Raw genomic sequence first — 10747 nt, 5'->3', positions numbered from 1 at the left:
TATGTGTGTATGTGTGTTGTATGTACGGTGTGTTTGTGTGTGTACATGTACACTTGGATATTTGTTTACAATCTCACTTTTTTTTGACACTTGCTGTTGCCCGTGATTTTGCCCGCGTGTAATAAAAATATAGCCTTAATTATATTACCTTATGTAGTATATTTGTGTAGTTTTCCGCTTCCAGCCATTGATCAAACTTGGTTATAGCTCCCGAACACTTAGTTACAACATCCAATAACCTCATTGAACCAGCACCGCTGCCTATTATATTGCGTTTTAACGTCTGAAACATGTATTATAACAATTATTAATAACGAGCTGTTGCCCGCGACTTCGTCCACATGGTATTAGAAAACATACAAACTATAAAAATTGCAAAAAGCTACGTATCCCTCGGGAACCGGACATTTCTCTGGGATGAACCTCATCCCATGTGTACTCCAGACTTTGTTTTATATCTGTGCCTTTCATTAAGATATGTTGAACCGTTGCAGAATGATCAAGTAAACATAAAAAAAAACTAAATTAATGAATCCCACGGGAACCGTAACTATTCCAGGGATAAAAAGTAGCCTATGTGTTCTTCCAGACTATGCTCTTAACCTGTGCCAAATTTCATGGAGATCCGTTCAGTTTAGGCTACAAACGCTAACAAACATCCATCCATCTAAACTTTCGAATTTATAATATTAGTAAGATTATTAATAATTAAAAAAAATGCGTATGAAATCGACTACCATTATTCCGATAGTCGTTTCGGTACACGGGTTAGAGAAGAGCTTCGACCAACACCTCAAGAAGCTCTCGCTAGACAGATGGATTAAGGGCCCAAATAAGGGCCGTTATTTTAGAAACCGCACGACTAGTGATGAGGTTCCTGTCTCTGCCCTGACCACTGGTTGCTTGAGTCATCGGATTCCGCAGCCGGTGGACTTTTTTTATATATATTTTTTTGTTTTTTTTTTAAATTATGTGAAATATATTATATATAAAAATAAGAATTTTAAGATATATAAAGAATTAATAATAAATATTAATTAATTTTATAAATGCGAAAGTTTAGATGGATGTTTGTTAAAGTTTGTAGCCTAAACAGATTTCGGTAAAATATGGCATAGAGGTAGAGGATTTATTTTTTACTTTGTTTATTTTTTAAATGAAACGATGGAGTCGCGGGCGAAAGCTAGTCTTACTAATATTATAAAATACTTTCGTCCTGCGTCTCCGTCTGCAAGAAAATAAAAAACAAAAGTAAGTAGCCCATATGTTCGTCCTGACTATTCTCTACATCTATGACGGTTATGATGATGACGATGGTTGTGATGATGATGATGGTGATGACGATGGTTGTGATGATGATGATGATGGTGGTGGTGTTGATTGTGAAGATGATGGTTACCTGCAGTTGGACCGGCGTGTGGTCTCCCCTCAGGGTGGCGAGGGCATACGCCTTGCAGCGCGTGGCCAGCTCCTCATGAGTGAGGGTGCTCAGCATCACCGCGGTGCCGTCCTCACGCCGCGCCGTCTCCGCAACTAGGTTGGCAGCGGCACACGACGCTTGCCATACTGAACATGTTACATGCGCGTTGGGGAACTCCGACCTTACTTCCTATTGGAATTATACCATTTTTTACTATATAGATATAACAGTGGTAGAGCCCGCTTTAACATCTTCGCACGAATAGACCGGCTCGTCCCAGCAATACCACGACCACAAGACAAGGGTGAAGTGGAAGTAATTCCGCGTACAGTTTCATGAGTGTGGTGCCGGAGGAGTGTGGTGCATTTGACGGTGGAGGAGACGCATAGGAAGGGGAAAAATCCACTTTATGTGCGTCTCCTCCGTCAATGAAGAGTAGGCAGCGATGCAATTGCGGATGTTTATGGGCAGCAGTCACTTTCCATTTCATTGGATTCAGGTGGCCGCTTGCGAGTTTGCCATCTTATATTATAAAAAAAAAACTATATATTTCGGAGGACTAGGAGATTTCCAAATAAAAAATACTAAGGAAATAATTTTTATACACTAGCTGTTGCTTGTGATTTCGTCCGCGTGAAGAAGTAAGAAATACAACTCTTCTTAATGTTGGCATCTTGTAGTGTATGGTCTCTTTCTCGCATTACGGTTTTTTACAATTTATATACTCCCTGAGTGTAACAGCGTGAAAATGCCTAAAGCATGTAAGTGTAGGGATTCTATTAAAAAAAATATTCAAAAATGTACTGTGATTGCTGACATCTTACGTCACAAAGTGTGTACACCCTTTTTATTCAAGTACATATAGATTGAAGATTTATTTAAATATGTGCAATTAAACTCACCTCTTGTGATTTAGTGGGGTCACAGACCACACAACGGACCTGTCTCCAAGCGGGGTTACAAGACTTAAAAGTCTCTAACAACCATCTTAAATCTTCACCAATCAACGTTGATATACCTGAAAATATATTTATTTAGATTAGTAACGGAACTCCGTATACATTCCGTTATTTATGCGGAGTTATAACGGAGGTTAATTTACGTCTTTACTGAGGCGATTAGGTTTCGTTTATGCGCGGCCGTGATGTCAACTAACTATAATTGTTATCTATATTATAATAAAGCGTAAACACACACTTCTTTGTTGCCTAAGATGTCAGCAATTACAGCATATTTTTGAATAATCCTTTTTTTAATAAAAAGCCTTACACTTACGTCACGCTTTAGGCTATATATTTTCACGCCATTAAACTTAGGGGGTAAATATTTTGTATAAAAACCCTAATGTGGGAAAGAGACCATAAGTTGCTGCCAACATCAAGGAAGCAAGATTGCTAAGGTTTGTCATGTTATGTCATTTTGACATTTGCTGCATAATCTGACATATAAACAATAAAATAATTTTATGCTGATGAAATCGCACGGGAACAGCTAGTACATTATATTTGAATAATAAAGTGTATTTTGTAATTATGTACCAATCTGTATTTTGAATTAACATAGTTTTAGTTATTTCTTTAATAGCAATTATTATTTTATCATTGACCTCCGCTTCCGCTTCCGTTAACCTCCGCTTCTGCAGAGGTGAAGCCTTGCGCCTCCGCATCCGTTTCCGTTAAAATGGCTTCCGTTAGTCTGTTTGTGTTATAAGTTATGAAAGTGATGTTATGTTGTGAATTATGAATGTGTGTATATACTAGCTGTTCCCGTGCGGCTTCATCCGCATGAAATTATGAAAATTTTATTATTTTGTTTACATCTGTCAAGGTATCAGTTGCAAATGTCAAAATGACATGACAAACATTAGCAATCTTTTTTTCTTGATGGCAGCAACTTATGGTCTCTTTCCCACATTAGACTTTTTATCCAAATTTACCACCTAAGATTAATGGCGTGAAAATATATAGCCTAAAGCGTGACGTAAGTGTATGGCTTTTTATTAAGAAAAGAATTATTCAAAAATATGCTGTAATTGCTGACATCTTAGGCAACAAAGAAATGTGTTTACGCTTTATTATAATAGTATAGATACTACATAGATATAAAGATGTGATTTACCTGCACTAACTATAACAGACTTCCCGTTGCCATCTTCAGCGAGGAACAAAGTCACATTATGTTTAATACTTGACGCAGTCGATCCTGTCACTGCAGATATGTTGCTGTTGAACTCTATACCTATAGGAATAAAGTTGAAAATACAAGTACAGTACCTCGATAAGTTAAAGTCCAAGGGTAACACAAGATATTTTAAGTTATAGGTTTTAGTTATCAAGGGTCTATGTTGTAGAGGTTTTGGGCTCTGATGGGAAGGGAACATATTATTTGAAGTTATAGAGTTAAGTTATCAAGGGTCTATGTTGAAGAGGTTTTGGGCTCTGATGGGAAGGGAACATATTATTTGAAGTTATAGAGGTTTTAAGTTATCAAGGGTCTATGTTATAGAGGTTTTTAAGTTATCGAAGTTCTACTGTAAAAGCAATTTTATACTAGAAACTAGGATTTTTTATATCAAAATCACAATTTAGTAATTCGATAACTAAAGTAATCAATCAATCCCAATTTTAGTCCCTTTCCCATTATACTCTTTTCTTATAAGGAAAAGATTGGATGGGAAAGTGGATTTGACGGCGGAGGAGACTACAGAAAGGGGAAATATCCTCTTTAAGTCTCCGTTGACTTAAGGTAGGCAACGCATCTGCAATTGCAGATTTCAATGGGCTGCGCTTCGCCATTTTGGCGAATTTAGGTGGCCCCTTGCTCGTTTGCTATCGTATTGTATAAAAAATTAAGAAAAATCCCGATTGATTTTTATTTTAGTATTAAATTCAGTTTTTTCAATATATATTTTTTATTTTTCGCTTCTCACGTCTACTGTATTTGTTTTGTGTAATTATAATATATCTTATGACACTCTGAAGAAGGAGACAAATCTAATGACACCTCATTCATCAAAATAGGTTCAATATTTTAGGCTATAGTCTGTTACATGCAAACTCATCATAAAAGTGAACATTACAATTTTGTCAGTTAAAAAAAACTTAATAAAACTGGGCTATGCTAAATGTGTAGTCTGCCTACCCTTTTTTATAACTTCTACAGACTCTTGGTCCGTACACTTTTTTGCACAGTTTTTTTTTTTTTGCGTAATCCTTATAACACTAGTAAGTCCCTTTTTTTAATGTAAATTTTTTCATAAATACAATTATACTATTACGAAACAAAATTTTTACTTATACCAGCACAACGGAGAAGGTAAGGAGTAAAAGGTTAGCATGGGCATGTTATGAGGAGGGATGAATCGCATGTTACAAGGAGAACGTTAGTTATGAGTGTGGACACCAGTAGTAGACATAGAAAGAGATGGATTGTGTGAAAGGTGACATGATCAAAAAGGGAGTGATGACAGATGACGTATGATAGAGTTATGTGGAAAACTCTGATAGTACAATATGTACACTTGTTAAAAGTTTGTGGTCCCTAGCACTAGTTAATATGTTTTTTAAATGTACATACAAGAAAGGACAAGATACGAAATTAGTATATTAGAGGAAGTTTGAGAGTAGCCCCAGTGGTGGAGAAGGTAAGGAGTAAAAGGTTAGCATGGGCATGTTATGATGAATCACATGTTACAAGGAGAACGTTAGTTATGAGTGTGGACACCGCTAGTAGACATAGAAAGAGATGTATTGTGTGTAAGGTGACATGATCAAAAAGGGAGTGACTGAGATGACGTATCATAGAATTATGTGTGGGAATAGGATATGATGATGAACAGTGAACAGTAGGGCGTCGGTGGCTCAGTGGTTTGAACACTTGACTTGTAATCTACAGGTCTTGGGTTCGAATCCCGCCATGTACCAATGTGATGTTCGATTTTTCGAATTTTCATATGTACATAATTTACCCGACGTTCTTACGGTGAAGGAAAACATCGTGATGCACATATCGGCGAAGAAATTCAAAGATATATGTGAAGTCGACCAACCCGCACTTGGCCAGCGTGGTTGACTATGGCCTAGTCACCCCATATTAGGGTAGGCTCCGAGCCCCTCGGTGGGGACGTATAGTGAGCTGGTGATGATGATGAACAGTTGTCGGTTGTGCCTACCCTTAAAGGTCTACTCACCTGTCTCAATACATAGGAACTGTGGCACAGCGTTGAAAGCTTGTTGCATACTCGGTGTTGTGAAATATACGCATTGAATACATCCCGAATCCGAATACATTAATTTCACACCAGCGTCTGTGAAACACATAGAATAAAAAAAAGTAAACAGCCTAGTTCTTCGACTACCCTCTAAATTTATGAAAATCATCGGCATTTAAGGCTACAAACTCTAACAAACTTTGACTAAAATATCGCACGACTTCAGTCTCTTTTCCTCAAAGTTTGTTCTGTATAATCTCCGGAACGGTTGGACCTATTTTGTCGGGTTAACTGGTAGATGACAGATGTATATGTGAATGTTATACAATACTTTTTAAATCCACGAGGAAAAAGTCGCGTTTGATAACTAGTATCCTATAAGAGCGTGCGCACACTTTTGACAAAACTATCGAACAACAGTTGTGCGATTGTCAATTGTTTCACAGCCAACTATTTAGTTGCACAACTAAAAAGTTAGATGTGCACATCCATATAAGCTCATAGAAATCAAAGCGAAACGAAACAGTTGTGCAATAGTTTAGTTTAAATTTTCTGTTCTATTGGCTTATATTTTTATCTCTTTCTCGCATTACATTTTTCCCTTTTAAAGATTCTTACATACTCAATATCCAATTGTAAATAGTACATTCTTACCATAATTTAACTGCAGTTTCCGGACAACAAAGTCATATTTCTGATTCAACCAACGCACAGCCCCCGGACCTGTTGCTACTAGCTGTGCCTCTGTTGTGATAATCTGATTGTCTGTTGATCTGGAAATATATAAATTAATCAATATTAATCTAACTAACATTATTTTTTTTTATAATATAAGGTAGCAAATAAGCAAGCGGCCACCTGAATACACCGAAATCGAAAGCAACCGCTGCCCATAAACATCCGCAATTGCAGCGCTGCCTACCCTTCATTGACGGAGACGAACATAAAGAGGACATTTCTCCTTCATATGCGTCTCCACCGTCAAATCCACTTTTCCTTCCCATTCTTTGCTCTTAAGAAAAGGGTGGAAAGGGAAAGGGAATAAAATGAGGCCTCCGGCACAACACTCATCAGACTGTACATGGAATTGCTTCCACTTCACGCCTGTTTTCTGTGTGGTCGTGGTATTACACGATGCTAAAGCGGGCTCTACCACTGTTAAATAAAACTAATATTAGTTCTATGCAAAAGTTTAGATGGATGGATGTTTGTTAGAGTTTGTAGCCTAAATAGCTGAAGGGATCTCGATGAAATTTGGTATACATGTAGAGCATAGTCTGGAAGAACAGATAGTCTACTTGAGTAACGGGCGAAAGCTACTATATTATATTTAATTACCTACAATTGCGACTTATTTTGTACGGTATTGAAAAGTACCCTATGTGAACAGATAGGGTACTTTTTTGGTGTAGACAATAGTCTAGAAGTTAGAATAGTAGAGTTCTAGACTTGACTATGCCAAATCTAATTTATGTCTGTTCAGCTTAAACCACAAACTCTTAACAACCATCCATTTATATTAACTTTTCTATACTATCTATACTAATATTATAAAGAAGAAAGATTTGTATTTTTGCATGTATTGAAATAACTTAAAAACTACTGGGCCGATTTTAAAATTTCTTTCACCGTTAGAAAGGTAATTTATCTGTGAGTAACATAGGCTATATTTTTTAATTTTTCGCGCGCGAAGTCGCGAACAACAGCTAGTAATATAATAAAGCGTAAACACACACTTCTTTATTGCCTGATGTCAGCAATCACAGCATATTTTCGAATAACTCTTTTTTTAATAAAAAGCCCTACACTTACGTCACGCTTTAGGCTATATAATTTCACGCCGTTAAGCTTAGGGGTGAATAATTTAGATAAAACCCTAATGTGGGAAAGAGATCATAAGTTGTTGCCAACATTAAGGAAGCAAGGTTACCATGGTTTGACATCATGTCATGTCATTTTTACTTTTGACAAATGTGAATAATAAAATGAAATTTTTATAATTTCATGCGGATGAAGTCGCACGGGAACAGCTAGTGCAATTATAAAATCGAACGTTTTGATGGATGGATGAAATTTGGCATAGATGTAGAAAGTTCTGGAAGAATATATAAGCCACTTAGTTGTTTTGTTAATTCCATATGTAAATAGTTGCTGTAAGCTAGTTTATGTTAGTAATTGTATTTAGTATTCATGTATACCTTTCAGTTCCATCTTGGGGGTTTTCAATGATAGCCACCTCATATTCCTGACCCTCGACTTGAGAATTAGTGGTCAGTTCAAACTGTTGAAATGTTGCTGACTGTTCTTCTACTGGTTGCTGTAAATTAAAATTCACCAAGTTAAAAGGCCAATTTCTAATTCAACCACGGAATCATCATCATCATCATCTCCTTATCCTACTCCCGAAGCGACACAACAGGTTTTTGTCCTCCACATAACTCTATCATACGTCATCTCAGTCATCACTCCCTTTTTGATCATGTCACCTTTTACACAATCCATTCATCTCTTTCTACGTCTACCTCTACTGATGTACCCTTCCACACTCATAACTAACGTTCTCCTTGTAACATGCGATTCATCCCTCCTCATAACATGCCCCCATGCTAACCTTTTACTCCTTACCTTCTCTACCACTGGGGCTACTCTCAAACTTCCTCTAATATACTAATTTCGTATCTTATCCATTTTTGTTATCACACTTCCATCTCATTCTCATATCTTCCTCATGTTGTCTCCTCACATTGAATAGCTGTGTTTGTAAGTAAAATAGTTTCTTTCTTAAAATAGTATCTCACTTTTATTTTATTTTTTTAATATCATAAATGCGAAAGTTTAGATGGATGGATGGATGGATAGGTGGATGGATGGATGGATGTTTGTTAGCGTTTGTAGCCTAAACGGCTGAACGGATCTTCATGAAATTTGGCACAGGTTTAGAGCATAGTCGGGAAGAACACATAGGCTACTTTTTATCCCGGGAATAGTTACGGTTCCCGTGGGATTTATTAATTTAGCTTTTTAATGTTTACTCGATCATTCTGCAACGGTTCAACATATCGTATTGAAATTTGGCACAGATATAAAACAAAGTCTGGAGTACACATGGGATTAGCTTCATCCCCGACAAATGTCCGGTTCCCGAGGGATACGTAGCTTTTTGTAATTTATATAGTTCGTATGTTTTCTAATACCACGCGGACGAAGTTGCGGGCAACAGCTCGTATGTTATAAACTAAGCGACCAGCGGTTACATAATCCAATTTATGTTTCTGTCAAATACAAATGAATGCACACTTTTGACAAAGCCATCGCACAACTGTTTGGTTGTCAATTGTTTTGCAGCATTCAACTGTTTAGTTGCACAACTAATAACAAAGTAGTGCATCTCCATATAAACTTAAAGGAATCAAAGTAAGACTAAACAGTTGTGCTATAGTTTAGTTGTAAGTGCAATCAAAGGAGCCATACATAAATTCCGCCACATGATAAGGGGGTTGATGAAGTGTGGGGTATCATGACAAAGGGCAGAAGGGACACAAATTTTGTGTATTCACATGATGTAATAAAGGAGATCATATTTTTATATTCATCATCATCATCACCAGCTGCTGTACGTCCCCACTGAGGGGCTCGGAGCCTTCCCCAAAGTCAGGGTAACTAGGCCATAGTCAACCACGCCGCACTGCGGGTTGGTTGACTTTACACATATCTTTGAATTTGTCCGCCAATATGTGCAGGTTGCATCACGATGTTTTCCTTCACCGTAAGAACGTCGGGTAAATAATTATGTACATATGAAAATTCGAAAAAAATCGAAAATCACATTAATACATAGCGGGATTTGAACCCAAGACCTGTAGATTACAAGTCAAGTGCTTACACCACTGAGCAACCGATGCTCTATATTTTAATATCACATTTCATAAATAAGTATGGAGTGGTAGTGGTAGAGGTAGAGGTAAGAGATGGATTGTGTGAAAGATGACATGATCAAGAAGGTAGTGATGACTGAGATGATGGATGATGAGTTATTTGGAGGACAAAACCTGTTGCCCTGACTCTACAGGAGTAAGATAAGGGGAAAGATGATAATTTCATATATAAGTACCTCAATAACTAAATTTTAACTTCATACATACTAAAGAATGTTTATAATAGTCAATTTTAAAACACTACAAAATATGACAGTCCACTAGATATGGAGATAGGGGTGTTAACACATATAATTAGTTGTGTAGACATTTTTAAAATCTAATAGATTTACATAAAACTTACGTTAGCAACTTCATTTGTATTCTGAACAAAAGTCGCGGTTTCCTCATCCGGTTCACCTTTCACATCGTATATAGTCTCCGCCATCACTATCCTTCCAGAAGAATCCATGGTCCACATACCGCCGAAAGCGAAATTAGCTGGAGTCCCATTCGTTTGCTCGTATAGTATAACTGTGTTTGGTCCTATCTGCACAGGCTCCCCTTTCATATTTACAAATACTGACTGCTCGAAGTTTCCTTCCACTATCTGACCGGTATGAACAATCTGCTGACCTTGCTCCACGGGTACCTCAACCACCTGATTGACCACCTCAACCTTATCTTTTTCTTCCTCAACTTTTCGAGTAATCATGATTTTTTTCTTTTCACTTTCGTTTGGGTCTTCAGCTTTCCGCTTTATAACAGTTTTCTTCTTGCTTTTTTTATCCATTTTGTATTATTAAAGAGTTTATTTTATAAGGCGCGGGAAGGAGTTTAAAACTTATAGACTTGTTTTCCAAGGCTTAAATATATTGCCGCACGAACTGCCTCTCCCGACACAAAACATTGTCTTAACAGTTAACCATAAAAACACTTAAATTCAGGAAAACTTAACAATATGACAGTATGCACATTAACATTCCAATGTAAACATAAAGTTATGTTTTGATAATATAAAATTGAGAAAATATCGTGCGAAAAGGACAACTCACAAAGACGCCATTGCTTTAATCGCGAAATAAAACATTCGTAAAATCTTTTATCTCTTTTTGTCACATGTTTTCTCTTTCACACACCTACCGATTTTTATAAAAAAAACCTTATCTAAACGGATAAATCAGATTATGGAAAGTAAATGAA

At 36.9% G+C, this 10747-nt stretch overlaps 1 protein-coding gene across 1 annotated transcript in view; it reads right to left on the bottom strand.

Moving 5' to 3' along the window:
* Positions 1-10625, bottom strand: part of LOC106106919 — an 18592-nt gene extending 7967 nt beyond the window's left edge. Inside the window, exons 1-9 of the mRNA XM_013287578.1 lie at positions 9909-10625; positions 7829-7947; positions 6285-6403; positions 5610-5726; positions 3539-3658; positions 2323-2438; positions 1400-1609; positions 149-283; positions 27-52 (exon numbers count right to left, since the gene is read on the bottom strand). Coding sequence (XP_013143032.1) covers positions 27-52; positions 149-283; positions 1400-1609; positions 2323-2438; positions 3539-3658; positions 5610-5726; positions 6285-6403; positions 7829-7947; positions 9909-10337 — 1391 coding nt within the window. The 5' untranslated portion in view covers positions 10338-10625. The remainder of the gene's footprint in view (positions 1-26; positions 53-148; positions 284-1399; positions 1610-2322; positions 2439-3538; positions 3659-5609; positions 5727-6284; positions 6404-7828; positions 7948-9908) is intronic.
* Between the last annotated feature and the right edge of the window lie 122 nt (positions 10626-10747).

The sequence above is a fragment of the Papilio polytes genome, unplaced genomic scaffold (assembly GCF_000836215.1).
Source record: "Papilio polytes unplaced genomic scaffold, Ppol_1.0 DF822067.1, whole genome shotgun sequence".
Lineage (NCBI taxonomy): Eukaryota > Metazoa > Arthropoda > Insecta > Lepidoptera > Papilionidae > Papilio > Papilio polytes.
This window is presented reverse-complemented; position numbering and strand designations above follow the sequence as displayed.